Raw genomic sequence first — 23,991 nt, 5'->3', positions numbered from 1 at the left:
TAAAATTCAAGGAAACAAAGAAATTGCAAAGAGATTGGATAGAGCTTGCTGTACTATAGAATGGGGCCTTCTTTTTCCAAAAGCATTTGTTGAAGTTCTCAGCCATTCTCACTCTGATCATTGTCCCCTACTTATCCGATGTCAAGGAGTTCCTTTCAAGAAAGGAAACTAACCTTTTAGATTCCAAGTGGCATGGGCGACGTATCCTGATTACAAGGCCATTGTTATGAAATCTTGGGATAGTACAGATTTTGGCATCCATAGAAAGTTTCAAGAAGCTTCGTTGGAATACAACTCTATGATCTTTGGCAATATTTTTATTAAAAAGAGGGAATTAGAGGCTTATTTGAATTGTATCCAATAGGAAATGGAAGCTGACGGTGTTCGATTTTGAAGCACAAAGAGGAAGAATTGAGAGCTGAGTATAATCTAGTGCTGGCTCAGGAAGAGATGATTTGGTACCAGAAGTCAAAAGATCAATAGATCCGGTACGGTAATAGAAATACTAGTTTTTTCCATATGCAAACCATCATTTGAAGAAAATCTAACAAGGTTCATGGGTTGCTGGTCAGTGATGGGTCCTGGTCTGATGATCCGGAAGTTTTGCAAAGAGAGGTTGTTCATTTCTTCAAAAATATTTTTTGCTCTACTGAGCCTGTTGAGGTTAATTGCATGGGAGAAATTCCTATGCCAACTCTTAGCCAAGATGTTTGTGATAATTTGTCTAAACCAATGACAATGTTAGAGGTTAAAAAAGCTTTGGATAATCTGAGCTCATTCAAAGCTCCTGGGTCAGATGGTTTTCAAGTATTCTTCTTCAAGGAATATTGGGATGTCGTAGGTCATAAGGTGTGGCGTACTGTTCAGAAAGCATTCTTAGGGGAGACGTTAAGTCATTCTTTGTTGGAAACTTTGATTATTCTTATCCCTAAGTGCAACCCTCCAATTAGATTGAAAGATTTTCAGCCAATAAGCCTTTGTAATGCCATTTACAAGCTTGTGACTAAAGTGCTGGTTAATAGATTACGACCTTTCTTGGATGAGATTGTTAGCCCAACTCAGGGAGGGTTTATTCATGGTAGAGGAGTGCCTGATAATATCATTGTTGTTCAAGAAGTTCTTCACTTTCTTAAGCGGACAAAGTCTAGAAAAGGAGCCATGGCTTTTAAGATTGATTTAGAAAAGACTTATGATAGAGTTGATTGGAATTTTCTTGAGTACACTCTTGAATCTTTTGGTTTTCCTTCTCTAATTATTCGGCTTATAATGAATTGTGTTCAGGCCTCAAATCTTTCCATCCTCTTGAATGGGAATAGATTGGATAGCTTCCAACCTCGCAAAGGACTCAGGCAAGGAGATCTAATTTCTCCTTATTTATTTGTTTTGTGCATGGAGAGACTGGCGTGCTTCATTTCCAAACAAGTTGATGAGGGTATTTGGGATGGTGTGGTTGTTTTTTAGAGGGGGACCTAGAGTTTCTCACTTGATGTTTGCATAAGACCTCCTCCTTTTTTGTAGAGCGGAGAAAAATCAAGTTCAGAATGTCGTGCACACCTTGGTGTTGTTCCGCAAAGCTTCAGATATGAAGGTTAACATTGAAAAATCCAAAGCTATTTGTTCTAGAAAAATCTCTAATATAAAGAAGGAAATGTTGTCTGGTGTTTCTCATATTCCTTTTACTATTGACTTAGGCAAATACTTAGGAGTGAACCTTAATCATCCTCGAGCTGCTAGGTCTATTTTTCTGGACTCTTTAGAGAAGATCAAGAATAGGCTGGCTAGTTGGAAAGGTCAACTCCTTAACAGGGCAGGCAGGCTTTGCTTAATTAAATCTATTGCTTCTTTTTTTCCTATTTACCAGATGCAAGCGACTATTTTTCCTACTTCGATTTGTCAAAAGATTGATTTTGTGCTTAGACAATTCTTGTGGAAGGAAAAAGTGGGAGAGAGTTGCTTAAGCTTGGTCAAGTGGAGCAAAGTTGTCACTTCAAGAAAATATGGAGGTTTGGTGTGAATTTTGATTTATTAGGAAAGTTTGTTTGCCAATTATTGCATAATAAAGATAAGCTTTGAGTAAGGATTATGTTGGCAAAATATTTATCTGGGAGTTCTTGCTTTTCACCCAATTTTTCTAATAATGTTTCAAGTACTTGGTGAGCAATTTATAAGACAATAGAAAAGCTTCGTGATGGTTTTGAATGGTGTATAGGCAGGATATCTCAATCCTTTTGGTGTCATGCTTGGCGACCATTTGGAACGCTAGCTCCTTTGGTTCTTTTTGTGCACATTTCTAATTCTCTCTTGAAGCTAGAAGATGTCTGGCACTATGGACGTTGGCGGTGGGATATTCTTTGCACAATGATTCCGGAAGAAATTAAACTTGATTTGATGCTTTTGATCCTATCAAGCAAGCAGGAGATTAAAATGTTGGTTTTGGACAAACTCAAATACTGTCACATACTCGACTAAAAGCAGGTATAAGTGGCTATTGAAGAAGAAATTTAGCTGGAATGATAATGAAAATTGGCTTTGACTTTGGCGCTTGAGAATACCGGAGAAGATAAAGTGTCTGCTCTGATTTTGCCTCAACAACAGAGTTCCTATAACTAGCTACCGGTTTCAAAGAGGTCTTGCTACTTTTGATTTTTGTTAGAGATGTTATCTTGCTTTAGAGGATATTAACCATTGCTTTAGGACTTGCCAAAAAGCTCGTCAGATTTGGATTAGATTAAACTTGGAATGATCGCTGTGAATTCTGGTTTGGATTTTGTGTTTTGGATTCGTTCTAACCTCAACAAAAATGAGTTCCTCTTTGCAGTGACCTTTTAGTGGATTTGAAGGGATAGGAACAATGACATCTTCCATCAAGATGATCCATGGAGTAGGGAGAAAATTGTTCACTTGGCTAAACATGCTGCTCGAGATTTCTCCAATGTCATTACTACCCAAAAACATATTACTCCTTCCTCTTTGCAATATAACTGGGAACCACCTCCGATGAATGTCTGTAAACTGAACTAGGATCCAAGCGTTTTTGAAAATGAGCAATTAGCTGGCTTTGGGTGTATTATTAGAGACTGCATGAGAATTTGGATAAAATGTTGTTCTGCAAGTATACCTCTTTCTAGTGTTCTCTGTTGTGAGCTTCATGCTATTTAGAGAGGGCTTGTTATGGCTTGGGATTGCGAGTGCAAAGAGATCATATGTGAAACTGATAATCTTGATGCGTTTCTTCTTGTTTCGCGAGACACAACCAGCATGATTAGGACTGACTTTGATTTGCTTGACAAAATCAAAGAGATGCTCCAGAGCGACTGATTTAATTGCTAAGACTGCTGCTTTTAACAAGCAGCTGTACCTGGAGTGGTTGCTGCCCACTAATAGTTTAGACATTATTATTAGAGAGGAGTCCTACTCTTTCTCTTAGGTCCTTTTTCTTTGTGTTATTTTCAGTTACAAAAAAATAGAACAATAATAAATATATTTTCGTTGCTGTGTGAATGAATGCTTATGTTGTGTTTGACAGAATGACAGGGTTTTATTGTAGCTATTATGGTTGCTATTAGGGGTGTTCAAAACCAATCCACATCGAACAAAACCGATGAACCAAACTAAAAAAATTGAAAAAACCAAAAAATTAAATTTTTGCTGTTTTCTATTGGTTCAGTTCGGTTTTCAGTTTTGACAGTAAAAATTTGAACCAAATCAAACCGAACCAACATGTATAATAAAATATCAAAAATACCCTTATAATACTAGCACCAAGGTCTTGAAAATTGGATTGGTTGGTTCAACTGGGTTAATCAAAAATTGGTTATCTGGTCGGTCTGATTGATCTCCAAAACCGCCTTGCAAAAAAATTGGTTAAAAATCCGATTGAACCAGCCAAGTTTTTTAAGGCTTGGTTTTGTAGTCCAAGATAAAAAATGGTGTCATTTTGACCAATGTTTTGAAAACTGAACCGGACCGACCAATTCAATCGGATTAACTGAGAACTGGTCACCTAGCCATTTCGGTTGAAGTTAAACCGTTTAGCAAAAAACCGATTAAAAAAACGGTCAAACCGACGATTAACCGATGAACTTTTTGAACCAGACGATTCTCCTCTCTCTCTCTCTCTCTCTCTCTCTCTCTCTCTCCATGGAACCCTAGCACCCCCAGCCAACAGCAGTAGCAGCCAGCACCCAATTCCCAGCGCCGCCGTCACCCATGAACTCTTCTCCTCAATTAGCGTCCATCCCCGGTGTCGTCGATCCTCTTTTCCTAGATCCCTTCTCCTTGCGTTGCTAGTTTTGCTTGGAGCTGCTGTTGGCGTCGCCGCCTCTGTCCTCATCGTCATCGGCCACCCTGAACTTGTGTCTCTGTCCTCGTCGTCGAGCCCTCTCTCGCGCGCGCTTCAAGCCTCTGTCTTCGATCCCCTGGCTGTCCGAGCTCACTTTCCTTCCTCCTTCGCCGTCACTTCTTTTCCTCCCTTGCCGCCGTAAGCAAAGCTACTTCAATTTATGTTTTCTTATTTTGTTATTTTACCCTCGCCCCTCGAAGCTTTTGTCGTTGTCATCGGAAGATCGGTTTGAAGCTTCTGTCATTGTCATTGTCAAAAGGTCGGTTCGAAGTTTTTGTTATCGGTCGCCTCTGTCTGCTGATCACCATCTCTTTTCCGATAAGCACTCATCCACGACTTCTTCCATCCTTTTTTTCTTGCATTAATTTTTATGATTCTGATTTCTGAGTTAATTTCTTTGATGATCTTGATAGTATCCTATTAATTTTGTTAATTATGTCCATAATCTTGATGTTCAAGTTTATGTCCATAAGTATGTTCCTGTTGATGTCCAATGGTAGTTCTCCTTACTTTTTTAGGTTTATGCTGTTTAAAACCAAATCCTCTAATTTAATGTAATATATTTAGTTGTTGTTTATTAGAAATTAATTAAAAAAGTTTTATTTTTACAGATAGATAAGTGATTAAAAATTCTTTAGTTATAAGATATTTGAATTTGTTTGTGAATAATTTAATAATAAATTATGTGAAAGTATAAAATTTTAAATATTTAAAATTATATATTTAATTTTTAATAATTTTATTTTATATTTAATTAAACCAATTTTATTATGATTCAATTTGTTGAATTATTGAACCATTAAACCTAAAACCTAACCCTCTGCCCCACTAAAACCTAACCCTAACACACGCATCACACTCTCCAGCCTCCACTCTCCAGGTTTCTCACGCTCCCACCAGAGGCTCACCACTCTTTGCCGGCGGCGAATTCCATCACAGGCGCGCCCCCATCCAGCCCACAACGCCCTCTTACATTTTGTTCTGCGTCACTCCTTTCCCAGCACCGTCGTGGTCTCCATCCAGCGTCTTCGTTGTCTCTCCGGTTTCAGCCCCGCCATCTCCGTCGTCTCACCGTCCAGCATCTCCCTGTCTCCCATTGATTTCTTCTGCCAGAAGCTCTGCTCAGTGGCTGCTGCTGCTACCGGTTGCGTCGCTGGCGGTCCTGTTGATGTTCTTGTCGCTGTCGGTGTTGTATTTCGAGTCAATCTCTACACCTCTCATGGTTCTGTTATTATTGTTGGTTCTGAACTGATTTTTTGTTATGATTCTTTGTCTTTGGTTCTGATTTTTGGTTTAAGGTTTTGGTTATGTTCTTATTGTTTTTATTATTCATTCTAATTTTTTCGTTCTGATGTTTTTTTTTTCTAATTATCTGGTTATGATTTTTAGTTCTAATTATTTGTGCTAAAAACATAAATTTATTTACAAAGATTACCTTTAACTATGAGTTTCTACTCACTGCTTCTGGCGCATCTAATCACATAGGAGTTTCTACTCTTTTTGCATATTCAATTTCTGAAAAACAGCAAGAAGAGATAGAAGAAAATATGGTTACAAAGCCGTTGAAGTTTTGGGTTTCGACATTATATTTTTGGTTCCCTTCATTGTTTCACTTGCATTGGTTAGTTTCTTTTTTTTCTTTTTTTCTGAGGCGAAGCAAATGCTTCTTGGAATATCTTGGGCATATTCTAGAAAAATGCTAATATTGGGATATATGACTAATGTATGTTAATTCTAATGGGGTATTTAAAGTATGAATTTAACTTTGTTTAACTTTGAATTATGTTAGAAATTGTGATATATGATTTTTTTTTTGGTGACTTATTGTGATATATGATTTAAAATCCGAAAAACCGAACCAAACAAATCCAATTATGTTTGGTTTGGTTTGGATGGCTTCAGATAAAAAACCGAACCAAACTAAACCTATCAAATTTTATACGGTTGGATCTGATGATTTTTTCTCTAAAAACCAACCAAAAATCGAACACCACTAGTTATTATACTGATCTAGGACTGAGATTTTACTCGAAAAAACGCACAAGTCCGCAAGCTCAAGTAAACTCTTGTCGCAGATTCGTACATGCATTGAATTATTCATCACAAATGTAGTTGCTATTATGCTTAACTTGTTCTCCTAATATATATAATGTTGACGTACTTGATCTTTCTGCATTTTTTCCAATCATGTTTATATTGTTTGTTCTGATAAGTTTCTTCTTTGAGCAGATAGTTTGCTCATGCTTTAGTGGTACTAGGAAGGGGAATGATAAAGACTTTGTCACTTCCTTGCCAAGTATGTATATATATTCTGATTGTAGTTTTATTCATCTTTCATTTTCATGCATTTTCTTCAATCCCATTCTCCGAGTTTACAAAAAAAAAAAAGATATTTTTCCTGCTATTTTGCATGGAATGTGTAGAATGTTTGGGGAAAGGGGGAGTCATGGTATCAACATCAACAAGTGTTGCATATGGAACTTGTTGCTATTTTGCATTGATAAGTGTAGAATGTTTGGGGAGATGGCGAGTCATAGCTTCAACATCAACAAATATAGCATATTGAACTAGATTTTCATTTTATTTCTTTAAAGTTTAAATGAATTTTATGATTAAATCAAGAATTAATCTCTTCCGTTTTTTCTGATTCTGCTAGTAATTGAATTGTTATCCTTCTACGAAAGGTACTTAGATTCTCTTCCAAAAGGTTTGAAAATCATAAGTGCTTTAATTGTAAAGGAACAATGATGGAACTCAGTATTACACAACCTGATGATTGGCATCTTCACCTCCGTGATGGCGACTTACTTGAAGGTGTCATCCCTCACAGGTAATTTGATTTCTAACAGAAAAGACTTGTTAAACTCCATGCATTTTTTGCTGTTTATTTTTGTCGGATGCCTAAAGAGGCTTGGACATGGTCTATTATTATTTAGCTATGACTGTGCTAACTGCATTTAAAGGAAACAGAAGTGAATATTAATTAATAAATATTGCTTCTACAGTGCCAAGCATTTCGGAAGGGCAATAGTGATGCCCAATTTGAAACCACCCATCACTACTACTGCAGCTGCTTTGGCTTATAGGGAGTCCATTCTGAAAGCATTGCCTAAAGATAGCAGCTTCACTCCTTTGATGACCCTTTACTTAACAGATATGACAAGCCCTGATGAGATTAAACGTGCAAGTGAGTATAATTTGTTTATATGTGAATCTAAACAAAATATTGCTATTACCTATGCAATTTCAAGTATTTAAAGAAGCGTTGGCGGAGACAGTAAGTATGTTTAATTGATGTGTCTTTGTTAGTATAAGTTTTTTTATGTTTTGCTAGAAGAATTTTGTTAAAATTAATTTCTTTTACCTTTTACCTTATCAGTTCAATTTCATATTTCCAGCTGTGTTTTGTTGCTACATGACATGCTAACATGATATTATCTTTGCTGTCAAGCATTTCTTATATCAAACACAATTAGCCACTGACTTTTATTTTATTATAACTTTTATGGGGTGAAATTTGAGATGTAACCATAGGCAGATATTTAACCAGTTAGTAGCTATGGAACCAATTATATATGATTCGTAAGTGTCAAAACGGATAGAGTATGGGGGATAGAAGTTAAGAAAACCTCTACGCATAATTAACATAATCTGATATCATAGTTTAGTATTGATCTTAAGAAACAGTACTAGTGTTTAAGCAAGTATGAAAAATACATTAAAAGGCTATAAAGCAAGTAAATATCCTATGCAGATGGAAGCCACCCTCCTTAGAAATTGCTTAACTGGCTCCAAGCATATTTTTTACTCATTGAACCATGCGTCCTGTCTCTCAATTTTCCTCATAAACCCACATCTCTTCCTAGTCAGCATTATGGCATTACCAGCTTCCTGCTGTCCTCACTAATTCTTTCCCCTGCTATTCTCACTCCTTTCTCCTGAGTCAGGTTTCTCTACTGTGGGGCCAATGTTGCTTGGTGTAGACTTCGGTAATCATGAGTTTGAGCGTTTTTTTTTTTTTTACTTTTCTCTTTCTTTAGACGACAACAATTTCTTGATGACCATGCCATTTATTGCCCTTTTCTTATGCATAGTGGAGGCTTTCAGCTTTGTTCAATGGAGCAAAGGATCTAGCTTAATGTTTGTGTACACAACTAATTGATAACAAAAGTATAAAATTTTTGTCATTCACAAGGAAATCAATGGTTTGATCGTCTAATTTCATGCTATTCTCTAGACTTTTTCAACTTTGGCTTGATTCTTCTGACTATAGTACATTATTTATGCTAATTGCATTTGGAAGAAAAGAGTGGAGCTGTTTATGGTGTGAAGTTGTATCCTGCTGGTGCTACCACAAATTCTCAAGATGGTGTTACAGATCTTTTTGGAAAATGCTTTCCTGTTCTTGAGGAAATGGTTGAGCAAGAGTTACCATTACTGGTACGTTTTCTCCTTCTCTCTATGTGTGTGTATGTGAGTTGATGTATAACAAAGCATTACATGCTTTTAGATGACATGCTTGCCCCAATTGTAGATAGTGATTCAATTTCAGCTACAATGTCATCAATTTTAGATGACTAATCACACCATGTCTTAATTATAATACACCTTGTTTAATGGAATTTATTATATTTGACGCCAAAATCACAATATGCCCTTCTAAAAATTGTGTGCATATACTCGAAGACTTTAACTATTGTCTACGTTGTGCTTTGGAAAAGCCAAGGCTAGCCCAATAATGTTTTACTCTCTTTTTGCTTGTTGATTTGTCTATTGTCTATAATGTACATAAAATTGAAAGTTCATCTTTGTACTTTCTTATTTGCAAATCAGTGTATGTGACAGGTTCATGGAGAAGTTACAAATCCAAATGTTGATATTTTTGACCGGGAAAAGGTTTATATTGAAACAATTTTAGAGCCTTTGGTTCAAAAGCTTCCACAGCTTAAGATTGTAATGGAGCATATTACTACCATGGATGCTGTCAAGTTTGTTATGTCTTGTAAAGAGGGTACCTTATTTCGATTTCTCGAAAGAGCTTTCTCATCATTATGCCGTGATGTTGTAAAATTTTACTAATGTATGGTTTTCCTTTCCAGGTTCTGTAGGTGCAACTGTTACACCTCAGCATCTTATCCTTAACCGGAATGCTTTGTTCCAAGGTGGCTTGCAGCCTCACAATTACTGTCTTCCAGTTCTCAAAAGAGAGATCCACAGTATGTAGCTTTGTTTGTTCTCCTTAATGTATAGATTTGCAACATCTTTACATGTGATGTCAGTTCTCATGGTTATGAAATTGAAGTAATTATTTAAGGTCATGAATGAATCCATGGTTTGCTTGTATTATATTTAGTGAATATCTCAGTTTTTCATTGATTGGGTTTGATGTTATTCCTACAATTAGAAAATATTGGCTTTTTGTGGCTGCTAGCCTGGAATGGCCTTCCAACATCAGTTTACATTTTTAAGACGAAACTTATAGCTTTTCTGTAAAGAGAAGTCTGATTGAGGAGTTATGGAGTCTATTGAACAGACTCATACATAATTAGCTTGAAAATTTTGTTGCGAACTTGTTAATCATTTTAATTATTATTAAATTAATTTCTATTGCAAAACTATATTATCTTACCTTGAACTCTTTTTTCCCTCTCCATAGGACAGGCTATTGTTTCGGCTGTCACTAGTGGAAGTAAGAGATTTTTTCTCGGAACTGATAGTGCTCCACATGAAAAGCGTAAAAAGGAATGCGCTTGTGGATGTGCTGGCATATTCAATGCTCCTGTTGCTCTATCAGTCTATGCCAAAGTCTTTGAGGAGGTGCACACTTTCATTTTGTTTCTACATATATTTCTTTAACAATTATTAGGCTACTCCTTTTCATTTTTCATTTTAGCAATTTGTGTTTTCTGTGACCAATATGTCACTTTCAAGTTTCAAAAGATTTGCAAACTAGTTTTGCTGCGCAAAATTCCAAAATTTCACTTTTAGGTCTTCTCCTTATGCGAAATTTCCACATATCCTTTTATATTTTGCAGTGAATATCAATAGCCATACATATAATTTTAGTACTATCATGAATATTTCATATGCATGCATGACTCGTGCATCAATCTTGTTTTTCCATGAGATGTAATATAACTAAATTAAAAAGCGCACACTTTACATACTACCTTGCCTATGAAAGCATGTTAATTTTTATATTATCTTGAAGTTATTTTTACATGTCGCAGGCTGGTGCATTGAATAAGTTGGAGGCCTTTACAAGCTTTAATGGGTCTGACTTCTATGGCTTACCGAGAAACAAGTCAAAGCTTACTCTAAAGAAGGCTCCATGGAAAGTACCTGAACTGTTATCTTTTCCGTTCGGAGACATCGTTCCCATGTTTGCAGGCGAAACCCTTGAATGGGAGGTATCCCTTAATTGACTAGCATTCTTCCTTTTTGACCAAAATCACTAGTATCTTTTTTCCTGACAGAATCCTGAACGAGCTGGGAACAATTGACACTTTCAGTGGAAAGTGTACATTATTTTGGCATAATAAAATAAATTGCTAATTTTTAAGAAATATATTCATGATTCATGCAGTGTTTAGACCAAGGGATTTGTCTGCACTGCAAGGTGACTGTTCTTACAAGTTACATAATTGGTTCTCCTTTTTTCGTTTTTTGCACCCGTAAGTTTTGCTCTTACTGTGCAAATGCTCGTCTTGCTATCATTAACTCCTGAATTAGATGCTATGTTCCAATGGCATCTTACATAATAACTATAACATTATATTGAACAGCCCTTTTACCAGAGGTGTATTTATGTGTTACTTATGTGTTACAACTTGCAAATGAAACTATGGCCACTCTTACCATTTTATGTTTCATGTTTAAATGCATACTTGGTCCCTTAAAAATTTTTGGTCCGTCTTTAATTTTTAATTTGTTGGCTTGTATTATGAAATAGTTGGCTAAAATTTTATCTCTTTTTTATTTAATAAATATAAAAAACGAAAATATTTCTAGACATACGAAAGAGTTGGAAAAGTTGCATAATTACGCAACAGATACTATTTTGCAATTTCCCCGTGAGAATATTGTGGAATGGCCTATTTTCATGAATAACTTAAGCTATGCGTAACTTAAAATCAGCCACCAAAATTTGTCATTAGTATAAAATACATGTTAAAATATAAAATATATGTTGAAAATAAGCTATACAACATATATATTTATATACAAATAAATAGTGATTAATTTTGGTATTTAATTTTAATGTAAAAATAGCATTTTTATTTTATGAAAATTTCTTTTGGAATAGGGTGTTGCAAAATCATGGTGGGTTTATTTTTTCCTCTCAAATAAGCCATTTTGCAATACGTCATGACAATGATGCAGCCGCTCTTGTTCGTTTGATACTAAATTTGAGTCATAGAGGGTGTTGTTTTTAGATATTGACCTAATTTTAACTGATCTATGTCATAAAAATTTGAGTTGTTGAGGGTCTTATTGAATCTATTCCTTTATTTGGGTTAGGATCGACTATGTGCATAGGTGGAATTATTTTTTTAAAATATCATGTGGCGTAAAATATTTTTTTCCGAGTTAAATTCTAAAATAATTCATGAATTAGTGTAAAAATAAATAATGATAATACTAGGTACAGCAGTTATAAATATTTTTTTGGTGTAAAAAAAGAAATCAAGTCCGAAATGAATTGGTTTTTGATGATTTTGATATATTTTTTTATAAAAAATTGAAGAGCATAATAAATGCAAAGTAATTAATGAGTCATTCAAAATTTAAAAAATAGTGAATTTTTAAGAAAATAAAACTAAAAGATGAATAGATATATATATATGATTTAAAAACAACTTTAATTTATATTAATAAATTGATTGAAGGTTAAAATTATGTATATGTCTTGAATAAAAATTAAATTGATAAATAGGTGTACATATTATAAATCTTATAAATGGTTTGGGTAAAGTATTAAATTGGTCTCCTACGTTTAAGCGTAATATTGTTTTGGTCTTTAAAGTTTAAAGTGTCTTATTTAAATCCAAAAAAGTTTCATTTAGCTTCAATGTAGTTCCATCGTAAGGTCAAAATGAAATAATTAACAGAATGTCCTACACAACAACAGTACAAGAACAAAATAATTTGGAGAATAAGTACAAGCTTCAGCGGTATAATCAACCGTGGATGCATGAATACATTTATTTGTTATTTTTCTTATAATTTAAATGAAATATTTTTTTATAGAACTAAAGAGAATGATAAATAAATGTATTGATACATTCAAAGTTGATTTTGTGCCTCTGGAACTTGTACTTATTCTCCAGATTATGGATCTTGTTCTTGCACTGCTGTTATGTAGGACATTCCGTTAATTATTTAACTTTGACCTTATAGTGAGATTACATTGAAGCTAAATGAAACTTTTTTAAATTCAAATAGGACTCTTTAAACCTTAAGGACTAAAACAGGATTATGCCCAAACGTAGAAGACCAATTTAGTACTTTACCCTAAATGATTTTATGACTACTAAACTGTAGAAAAAGATTTTGAGTTAACTTCAATATTATTTAATAAACCTTTGAAACAAAATTATCCTCACATAAAAATTAAAAACTCGTTTACTCATTACAATATTAGATTTGACATTTTAAAATATTAGGTTTTAGTAGAAATTTTTTTAATTTAAAGGATTGTATACGATGAAAGTTAAAGTTTTAGTATTTTTAATTAAAAAAGTAATACAAAATATCTTTATTAATACTTTACTGTATATGATATTATTTAGGGTTTAGGATTAAGAAATTAGTGTTTATTATTGATAAATTAAAAAGTGTGATTTATGATTTAAGATTTATGAGGTAGTACTTACAGTTAAGGGTTATTTATTTAGTATTTTTTATTTAGATTTGTAGTATAGGATTATAAGATTTGAGTTAGGATTTAGAGATTTTGGATTGGGGATTAAGATTTAGAATTTGTTGTTGAGAATTTAGGGGTTTGGAATTTAGCAGCTAAGGTTTATAATTTTTCAAAATAATTTTAATTCATTATTACTGTGACAACATTATGATAGTCCTATTTGATTTTCATGTACAAAACTATAAATAACTATTTCATGCTCCAAATTTCATGCCATATCTAAATATTTTTATTATTATTATATTATCATGGCCCAAATTAATTTTTGATTAATGGTTCACCTTTCGATAATTTGGTCCAACTACAAAATAAAATCAACATATCCATGTCCAATAACAACAAAAACCAACAAAAAAGTTATTTTCATTAAACTATTAACAGCTGCTTAATACTTTCAAGTTTCAACACAACTCTTGTCCGCCACTGCTATTCCAGAGTTTGTGTCTGCTCCTACAACAATAACGCCGAAAGGAATAAAAATAAAAGCATGTCGATCAAAATCTTAATAAAAAAAATATTTTTCTTTGTATATAATAGATATATATTATATTTTATTTTATGCTACGACTGAATTTCTATTTCTATATTAAAATATTTTATATTTTTAATTTAATATGACGTACCTAAGACAAAAAAATATTTTAATCATTTTGTTTATGTTTTAGAAGTCAACTATTTATCTATGTTGGTGTTTTAGTAGTTGATTATTGATTGATTGGTCTTGATGTCTTACAAGCTGCTTACTGATTCGTCTTCTAGTGATATATCAATGCATAGTGATTTGTGTTGGTGTTTTAGAAGTTGATTTGTGATAGTGTTTCATATGTGAATTTAGTGATTTCTCAATGCGTAGCAACAAGATAGTGGATGTTGTAAGATCTTTGGTTTTAAGATATAGTCAGATTTGAGAGAGCAGCAAGGAGCGAGGAAGCATATGGGATTTCTTAACATATGTTACTAATAGGCAAGGCTTCAGGAAGAGGAATTAAGAGGAGTCTGATGAAAATTACATTAATACAACATCGCACTCGTAGATTTGAGCACGTGACTGGACAAATGGTAGAAGAAGAATAATTTTTTATTGTAAAAATTATATGGTTATTTACATCATTTTTATAGAAGAAAATAAATGATAGGATTGGTAGAAGAGGAATAATTTTCTTACTTAATTTCTCAATTGTAATTAGCCTTCCCCAAAGTGAACGCAGAAGCTAGAATTTTTAGCTTCCTGTAAACGTAAGCAAAATCACTTATGGGTTCAGAGTTTCAAAGAGTTGCCAAACATAAAGAAGGAATGTTCAAAGCACTCAAACGAATTTTTCTCTTCTCCAACTTAAACTCCAAACACACCTGTATTTGGTTAGAGGAGTTGTGGTTACTTATTGGTAAAGAACCATCGATTAACAGTCTCTAATGAATCAGAAACCATTTCATTGCGTCTAGCTTTAATGGCTATGGTGGTTGGTCTTTAAGGTAATCTTGTTAAGCATTGGATGTTTTTCTATTTCCTGAATGTGTTGCATTCATTATATTTAATAAGGCTTCAGTGGCATTATATTTTCTGGAATGCTTTGCAAAATGCAACTTACCATAATATTCCTCTGCAATTTGATGTCATTGTTTCTTTGGTTTAAAAGATTTTACCCTGTTACGTGCAAGTTTTCATTTACTTGTGCCATGCTTTTATGCCAACAAGGAAATCAAAGTAATTTTCTTCTTAAAAATTTTAATTAGGTACGATAATTTTTAAAATATGCATAAATAATATTTTCTTCAAATGCTTAATGTTTAATGCTCTGAGTATGGATTATCTTGTCGGATTATAAGGGAAACTGATGAAGCTTGTTTGCAGATTCAAACATGGCTTGGCATAAACACAGATTGAAAAGTTTCTTTAAACCTGTCATGTCGCGTGTACAAATATATATATCATTAGTGTAGATAATTATGTCGTATCTTCTTCAGATCTCTATATAATTATAACCTCAACAAACCCCATCTGAATAGTCTATTGGATACCCACATCTCAACTTGATGGTTGCTGATTTGTTAGCTAACTTCTACGTTCTAGTATGCTTTTGGTTGCATCCATTGTCGAAAAGGGAGTAGCATCCTGCATTAGACAGGGCAGCCCAATAGGTTGGCGAAAAAGAAGACCATGAAAAACTATAGATGAAATCATTAAAAAAGAATTAAACTTTAAACAGATTTTCTGCATACATGGTCTATAGTAGGGCACAATCTCATTGTTTGATTAATGTAGCCGATTCTACTTAATGAGTATAAAACAATGTTTTTTTAGTATATATGTCATGTAAGTGCGATTATAAAAGTATTAATGCATCGGATCCTATTAAAATTTCGCATTTAAGCGTGCGGTGAGAGTAGTGCTAGGATGGATGAATTTTCTGAGAAGTCCTCGTTTTGTACCTCTTCGGGGAGCCTTAGAACATCAGTTGAGTTATTTCCGTGTGACTTCAAGGTCACGGGTTTATACTGTGAAAATAATCATTGATGTAATTATCAGGTTAGGTTGCGTATATTAGTATATTATATCATTTTGGTGCAACCCTTTCCCAGACCTTGCGTTAACACGGGATGCTTGTGAATTGGGCTGCCCTTTTATATGTACATGTAAAAGTAACTAATAGCAAAGCTCCATGCTTCTTAGGTAGAGTATGCTTGAGACTTGAGAGAATATATTCAAAGCATTTGTTGATCCAAATTTACTATTTTCATTTTTTCCCCTTTATTTTATTTTATTTTTTGGTAGTAGATGTGATTGGGACTGTATAGCTTTTCAAATGTGAAGGCTCATTTGTTTTGGCTTGCAGGTTGCTTGTAGAGACTATCCTCAATGCTCGGCATGCTTGTGCTAAATTCCCTTTTTCTTCCACACCGCATGAAACGCATTGTGACCAGGTAAATAAGTGATAGATTATAGCCTCAATCTATTATCTAACTTTTGCACTCATGTCTCATTTTATCTTGAATGTTTCTAATTGTTACCATTCGATATCATCCTTCTATCTATTATGCTGATTTCTGTTTGACACTATGCAGTGTCATTGCTGATTTCCTCCAACCAAGTCTAACTACCCAATGTAAACAAATCCGACACCCATGTAACCCCTACTGGAAATGTTCCAGTTTACCTTGTTGATATCGAAAACTGGCTTTTCGATAAAGACTCAGTTCCAAGGTTAAGTGACAATGGTTCCTTGCCATCTGAACTGATCAATATTCCATCTCCTGAATGGTGGTGAGAATGTTCAAAATTTGAGTAGTTATGAATAGTGCTAAGGTGGCTATTGATTTTTCTGTCGCATGACTTGCTTAGCCATGAGTACTATATAGTATGTGTCAGATTTTGTGGCTCATAAAATCTTTTGTTAAGAGATAACCTTGCTAGGTGTTCAACAATCCCCAAAAGTTGGTGATAAATTAGATTGTATAGTTAGTGCATAGCCTAATCAATTAGATATGCTTTTATTATAGTTGGATGTATTGAAGACTCAAAGAAAGTCTGAACCTTTTTGCTGCTTTTATGAATAGTTCAAGACCTTCTAAAGTTAATGGATGAAGTGAACATGATAAATGAGCTTTAGTTGCATTTTCGTTGGTTCTTACTCGTTATGCCAATCAATGGGTTGCTGGTGTTGAGTCAAGGATTCAGATTGAATATATTGCATTGAGAAATTTCAGGGGCTAGTAATTTTTTTTATCAACATTAGTCAATGCTTTATGCCAATACTATAGTTTTATATTATTAGAATTTAAGGTTTAGGATTTAAACTCTAGCTAATACCATATTTTTTGGATATTACATGTAAAATTATTTGTTGGCTGAGTGTCTGTCTAAAATGATAAATTTTGTTGGTTATTTAGTATTGTCTTTAAGTTGGACACTTGGTCTTTAACAAATTTTAATCATCAAATTAGTTTTTAAATTTTTATTTCTTTAGATAAAATTAGTCCCTACATCATATTTTTTGTCTTTTATGAAGGGATTGATTTGAAAATTTTAAAAATTATATATTTTTTAGAATATCAAAAACTTATTTGCTTAATTTTTTTTATTAAAATTTAACTTGAGAATTGATTTGTCTAATAAAATAAAAGATTGATTTGGTAATTAAAACTTGTTAAGAATTAAATTATTTGATTAAAATTTTTTTAGGTACTATTTTGGATATTACTCCAAAAATTGTAATTAATTCAATAACTGAAAAATATTCAAATTTCTTTACCACATCTATGGTATAATATCTTCTCTAGATATACTACACATCTAAATTTTATTGTTATCCAAATTCAACTAAGCAGATTCAACATCAATATAAACAAAAACCATTCTCATTAAAAGAGTGTGTACACAAAGCTTAAAATTCCCAAACAAACGTTATTCTTCGTACTCTAATTTGAGAAACCGTTCTTCTTCTTCTTCGCGCATGCAGGTTCCTCCTCCTCCTCCTCCTTCTTTGATGCTGCGTCGTCGTCTTCTCTTTTGATGATGCGTCTTCTTCTTCTGTTTTTTCTTTTTTCGTTAACTTTTTCTTTCATTATCAACATCACCAACAACACTAATATTTTGCTAACATTTTTATTGATTTTTTTCTGGTGCTATCATTAAATAATTTCGTTTTATTTGGATCCAGAAATAAATTCGATGTGTTTTTGTTGATAATTGAGTCTTTTTGATTACTTGTTCGAATCTGAACTAATTTCGGTTCATTTGTGTGTTAATTGAGGTCTACTTGATGCTGCTGATAAGTATTGACCAAATTTTTTATTCCTTAAGTAATTTCGATTCATTTCTTAATTTAATTGATGTTCATTTAGATCCAGAAATGAATTCGATGTGTTTTTGTTGATAATTTAGTATTTTTGTCTGTTTGTTAAAATCTGAACTAATTTCGGTTTATATGTGTGTTAAATGAGATTCACTTGATGCTACTGATAAGTATTGATAAAATTTTTTATTCCTTAACTAATTTCGGTTCATTTTTAGTTTAGAGGTTCATTTGGGTGCAGAAATAAATTCGATGTACTTTTGTTGATAATTGAGTCTTTTTTTAACAAAGAAGAATGAAATTATTCATTATCACTTTATTCGATTGCATTAGATTCCATTCCATTCCATTCTAAATTGTTGAAGATGATGATAACGAAAGAGAAAGATGACGAAAAAGGAAAAGAAGAAGATGCAACATCATAGAAAGAACCTCATTCTGTAAATTTAGAAACTCCGGCATTCTATCCAAATTCTATTCGTTATCACTTTATTCAATTGCATTCAAAATCGGTAAAGAATGAACCGAAAATATTATTAAAAACGAAATTATTGTATAATACCAAATGATCCGAAAAGTTGTCTATTATATAAATTCAAATTCAGAAATACTTGCGTCTCGAATGAATTGAAAATATTACCAAAACGAAACCATTATATAATACAAAAATGAACCAAAAATGGTGTTCATAAACGACTGGATTTAGCGATTGCATTCCATTCCATTGAATTCAAAATTGAATAATCTAAATCTCATCCACTTGATTCGATTCAGAAGAATAATCCAAATCGCGCTCATTCAACTGATTTAAACTGGAATCATTCATTATTTTAATACGCTATTAAAATTTAAAAATGAAGAATAAATCTAAAATCTAAAAACGAAGAACATAAATACAATGCATATCGAAATCTGAGAATGAAGAACATAAATGCAATGCAAATCAAAATCTGAAAACGAAGAAGAAAATAAAGTTTTTACGTTGAAGAAAACAAGAAGAAATCGAAAAAGAAAATGAGAAAAATTAGAGCAGAGAAGAACGACAAAAAGCTCTACATTAAAGAAGAAGAATGAAGAGAATCTTTACGTTTAAAAAGAGAAACTCTACATTAAAAAAGAAGCTTTACGTTAAAAGATGGCGAGTATAGGGATGGCAAAAATCCCCAGCGGAGCGGGTATCCGCGGGGATTTACCCGTCACGGGGCGGATATGGAGACGATTTTGTACCCGCGGGGACGGGGGACGGGGCCCCGTATATTAAACGGGGCGGGGGCGGGGATAGAGGTCCCCGCCCCGTGGAGACCCGTTTAAACTCCGTTTATGTAAAAAGACTAGAATATCCCATTTGTGTGTACTATGATTTTGTTAAGCATTTGTTATAATTATTGAATTAAGTTAAATATAATTTATATGATTATAATTAAGCATTTGTTATCATCTTCATTATCTTTATTTGCTTTTTCTATTATAATTACTGTGATTTGGATAAGCATTTGTTATAATTATTCTAAAATCTTTATTATTTTACTGATTTTGAATTTTTGGTTAAGCATTTGAGTGCTATACATGTAATTCATAATATTAAAGTAGATATTGATGTAAGTAAAATACTAAATTATATACAATACACTATTTTTTAAATTTTTTTCTAATTTTTTTCAATTTTTATTATTTTTTTATAAAAATTCGCGGATATCCGCGGAGACCCAGGTCCCCGGCGGATATGGGACCCCCGTTACCCGTCACGGGAATGGGGCGGGGACGGGGACGGATAATGGAGGCGGGGGCGGGGGGCGAGACCCGTTGCCATCCTAGGCGAGTACGTGAAACAAAAACAATTTAGTTGACTTGGTTAAAAAAATTACATGTAGAGCATTATTGATTTATAAATTTAATGAGAATAAGTGAAAAAGGAACGGTAGAGATTATGCACGATTTAAAAGTTAAATAACAACTAATCAAACTCAAAATAAGTTAATTTAGTGGAAATAGATTAAGTCGATCGGTTTATTTTTATTAAGTTTCAAACATGTTTGGTTATTTAAAAAAAAGTATTTTTATTAAAAAAATTTATTTTTTTAAAAACTAATAATATTTTGTTTAAAAAAATATGTTTTAATGTTTTTTAAAAGTTTATCCAAATAAAAAATAGTTGTTATATACTAAAAGAAAATCTTTTTTAAAAAAATAAAAAATATTTTTTTTTCAAAAGTCAAACTCAAACTAAATTCACCCTAAGCCTTAAATGAGTTTTACTAGCAAGGTTGAGTTTTTGAATCTTAAAAAGTGTCTTAGAAAGAGATAAGATCTTTATCATTTTAAATAATAACGAATCAGTTTTTAGAAGTTAAACAATGAATATGGATTTTGAATTTTCACAACTTAAATGGATTATGTTAAGAAACTCACACTTGAGTTGAAACATAACAAACTACATGAGTAAAATTTTCGTTAATTCAAACGTTATTTTCTATGTCCTTCTACTCTAGTTTATTCAAATAACGAATCTAATTTTTTTTTTTAATGTTAGAAAGAAAAAAAAATATTAAATTTTATTTTATTTAGTATTTAGTAATAATTAATAAATACTAATAAGACAAATTCTGTTTTGCAATTTTTTTTCGATATTTCCTTTTTTTTTTGTCTTTCAATATAGGATTAGTTTTTACCAAGAGAGGTAATGTAACTGTTACCTAGATTATTTCTTTATCAATAATAGGTTTACCATTGTAATTATTTTTTAGTGAGAGTACATAAAAAAAAAAAGTACATAGTATATAAGGTGTAATAACTCAACAAATATTTTCTAAGGGGAATTTTTCGTTCTCTCCAATAATGAGAAGAACATATCTCTCTCCCTCTCTTAATCCTTTCTGATTCATCAAACCATCAACATCACAGCTTGAACAGCTTAGGGCATGAGATTTTCTTCATGGTGCGGTGAACGTGGAGAGCAACCAAGCTGTGAATCACAAAAAAAAAGTTGTGAATTGAGATCAATCCAATTTTGCCATTCTCTTTCTATCCCTAATTTTTCTTTCGACATTTTCTTTCCCCCATTCTTACCTCTTCCTTCAAACTCATCCAATAGAGTTTGATGAGAGGCTATTTCGCAAGATTCTTTCTTGGTGAACATAGCTGTTCCGATCAACGAGTTGGAAGGAAGAAGATCTGAATCCCTATTACTCTGTGATTCATTGATTTCTCAAAATGGCAAACATGGCAAACAGATCCTCCCATTGCAGAGGTCGTGGAGCTACATTGGCTTGCTCTCATTGCAACAAGCAAGGCCACACAGAAGATGTATGCTATAAGAAGTATGGATACTCCTCCCATTTCTATCAACAGCAGCAACATAACACCATCATCAATCACGTGATCACTGAGGGGCATGATGATATACTCAGTGACAAACAATTCCAGCTCAATTGTCTCCAAGAGAACATTGGAATATCAAGATCTGGATTCACTCCAGAGCAAAGATTTGCCTTGTTAGAGTTGATCAAAGACAAAAATGTACAGCAACAACCTCATAATACAAATCAAATTTTGACTAATTCCATTCAGACTTCTACTCCAGGTAAAACCATTGCATTACATTTTAATGCGAGAATTATGAGCATTATCACTCCAAAATCTGCACTATGGATCATTGATTCCGGTGCAACAGATCATGTGACTTTTGACTTAAAAGATTTTGCAAGCTTTCAAAATATTGCTCTAATCAATGTGATATTTTCAAATGGGACCAAAACTGTTAGCACCATCATTGGTACAATCACATTCTCTAAAAATTTTTCTCAAAAATGTTTTATACATTCCTTCTTTTGATTTTAAACTGATCTCTGTGTCAAAGTTAACCTCAAACTTACATTGTCAATTGTTAATCAATGATAAGTGTTGTGAGATACAAGATTGATCCACATCAAAGATGATTGGTATTGCTGAGTATATAAAAGGGTTATATACAATGAGTAGAGAACCAGAATTCTCTCACTTTCCCCCTCTTCCAACAAAACAAGCTTCATTGGCGGTAACTACTACTACTACTCATCCCACCACACCTTCACACAGTGAGCACAACAACATTTGGCATCTTAGATTAAGACACATACCCATGCATAAATTAATTTTTCTAAAAAAGTATTATCCTTTTATAGATTGTATTGCTTCAAAACTTCCTTATGAATCCTGTCATTTTGTAAAACAAAAGAAATTATCTTTTAATCTTAGTACAACTGAAATAAAAGATTGTTTTGATTTAGTTCATATGGATATCTGGGGTCCTATTTTTGTCCCTTCCAATGAAGGACATAGGTATTTTTTAATTGTCGTGGATGACAAGAGCAGATTCACTTGGATTTTTTTTATCAAAACCAAATCTGAAGTATCACAATTGGTTATTAATTTTGTGAATTTTGTCAAAGTACAATTTGAAAAAAAGTTATGTGTATAAGGACCGACAATGGGCCAGAGTTCACTCTAAAATTCTTTTTTGCATCAACTGGAATTTTACACCAAAGCTCTTGTGTGAAAACACCAGAGCAAAACAGGATTGTAGAGAGAAAATACCAGCACATTTTAGGTATTGCTAGAGCACTACTATTTCAATCAGGAATTCTACATTGTTTTTGGTAATACGCAGTTGCTCACACCATTCACCTAATTAATAGGTTGCCCAGCACTAACCTGGATAATGCTAGTCCTTACGAGCTTTTGTATGGTAACTTACCTGACCTTTCATATTTAAGAGTATTTGGTTCTCTTGCATATGCCTCCACATTAACAAATTCAAGAACAAAATTAGACCCAAGAGCCAGAAAAACAGCTTTTCTTGGTTTTAAATTAGGAACAAAGGGTTTTCGACTTATTGATTTAAAATCAAAGGAAATTTTCATATCCAGAAATGTAATTTTTTATGAAACTCATTTTCCATTTTTGGACTGTGCAACAACTTTTCACCTACAGGCTGCTTTTCGTGTACTCCGATATTTAAAAGGCCGACCTGCAACTGGTCTCTTCTTCCCCTCTACATCTAATCTGCATCTCACTGGATTTGCCGATGCTGACTGGGCTACCTGTGCCGATACTCGTCGCTCCGTTTCCGGTTATTGCTTCATGCTTGGGAACTCTCTCATTAGATGGAAGAGTAAGAAGCAAACCACAGTTGCCAAGTCCTCTGTAGAAGCTCAATATAGGTCTCTTGCTGTTGCCACTTGTGAAGCTAGTTGGTTATCTTTCTTAATGGATTTCATTGGCTTGCCGCTTCAAAAGTCTATCACTCTATTCTGTGACAACCAGTCAGCCATTCACATTGCCAATAATCCCATTTTTCATGAAAGAACTAAACACATTGAAGTGGACTGCCACATTGTTCGTGAAAAGCATTTGTCTGGTCTCATTCATCTTATGCCAGTTCGTTCCAAGGATCAACTTGCTGATTTTCTTACCAAAGCTCTGCCACCGGGTCCTTTTCTTGCTGATTGTTAGATTTACACAATTCTAGCTTGCGGGAGGGTGTTACCTAGATTATTTCTTTATCAATAATAGGTTTACCATTGTAATTATTTTTTAGTGAGAGTACAAAAAAAAAAAGTACATAGTATATAAGGTGTAATAACTCAACAAATATTTTCTAAGGGGGATTTTTCATTCTCTCCAACAATGAGAAGAACCTATCTCTCTCCCTCTCTTAATCCCTTCTGATTCATCAAACCATAAACATCGCAGTTTGAACAGCTTAGGGCATTCTCTTAATCCCTTCTGATTCATCAAACCATAAACATCGCAGCTTGAACAGTTTATGGCATGAGATTTTCTTCGGTAACCAAGAACTATACTACAATAATTTTGACTTCGCCTACATAGTGTTCCCAACTAGTTTCTGGTATGTTCTAAACTGAAACTAAACAAACAAAAGCTGCGTCCGT

General features: G+C 33.3%; 1 protein-coding gene across 11 annotated transcripts; it reads left to right on the top strand.

Annotated features, from left to right (window-relative positions):
• The first annotated feature begins 4,107 nt into the window (after nt 1–4,107).
• Nucleotides 4,108–10,908, top strand: LOC107462769 (dihydroorotase, mitochondrial). Of its 11 annotated transcripts, none has more exons than XM_052252734.1 (9): nt 4,108–4,480; nt 5,869–6,638; nt 7,082–7,172; nt 7,348–7,529; nt 8,646–8,782; nt 9,188–9,353; nt 9,442–9,558; nt 9,999–10,159; nt 10,573–10,908. In XM_052252734.1, the coding sequence occupies exons 2-9, from the start codon at nt 6,530–6,532 to the stop codon at nt 10,765–10,767; spliced, it is 1,158 nt and encodes a 385-aa protein (XP_052108694.1). In that variant the 5' UTR covers nt 4,108–4,480; nt 5,869–6,529; the 3' UTR covers nt 10,768–10,908. The 11 variants fall into 11 exon arrangements, with proteins under 11 accessions (XP_052108694.1, XP_015936907.1, XP_015936905.1 ...); XM_052252733.1 differs by lacking the exon at nt 4,108–4,480 and adding an exon at nt 5,107–5,564 and having other exon boundaries at nt 6,572–6,638; XM_052252738.1 differs by lacking the exon at nt 4,108–4,480 and adding an exon at nt 5,108–5,528 and having other exon boundaries at nt 6,572–6,638.
• The last annotated feature ends 13,083 nt before the right edge of the window (nt 10,909–23,991 follow it).

This window comes from Arachis duranensis, chromosome 8, assembly GCF_000817695.3.
Source record: "Arachis duranensis cultivar V14167 chromosome 8, aradu.V14167.gnm2.J7QH, whole genome shotgun sequence".
In the NCBI taxonomy this organism is placed as follows: Eukaryota; Viridiplantae; Streptophyta; class Magnoliopsida; order Fabales; family Fabaceae; genus Arachis; species Arachis duranensis.
This window is presented reverse-complemented; position numbering and strand designations above follow the sequence as displayed.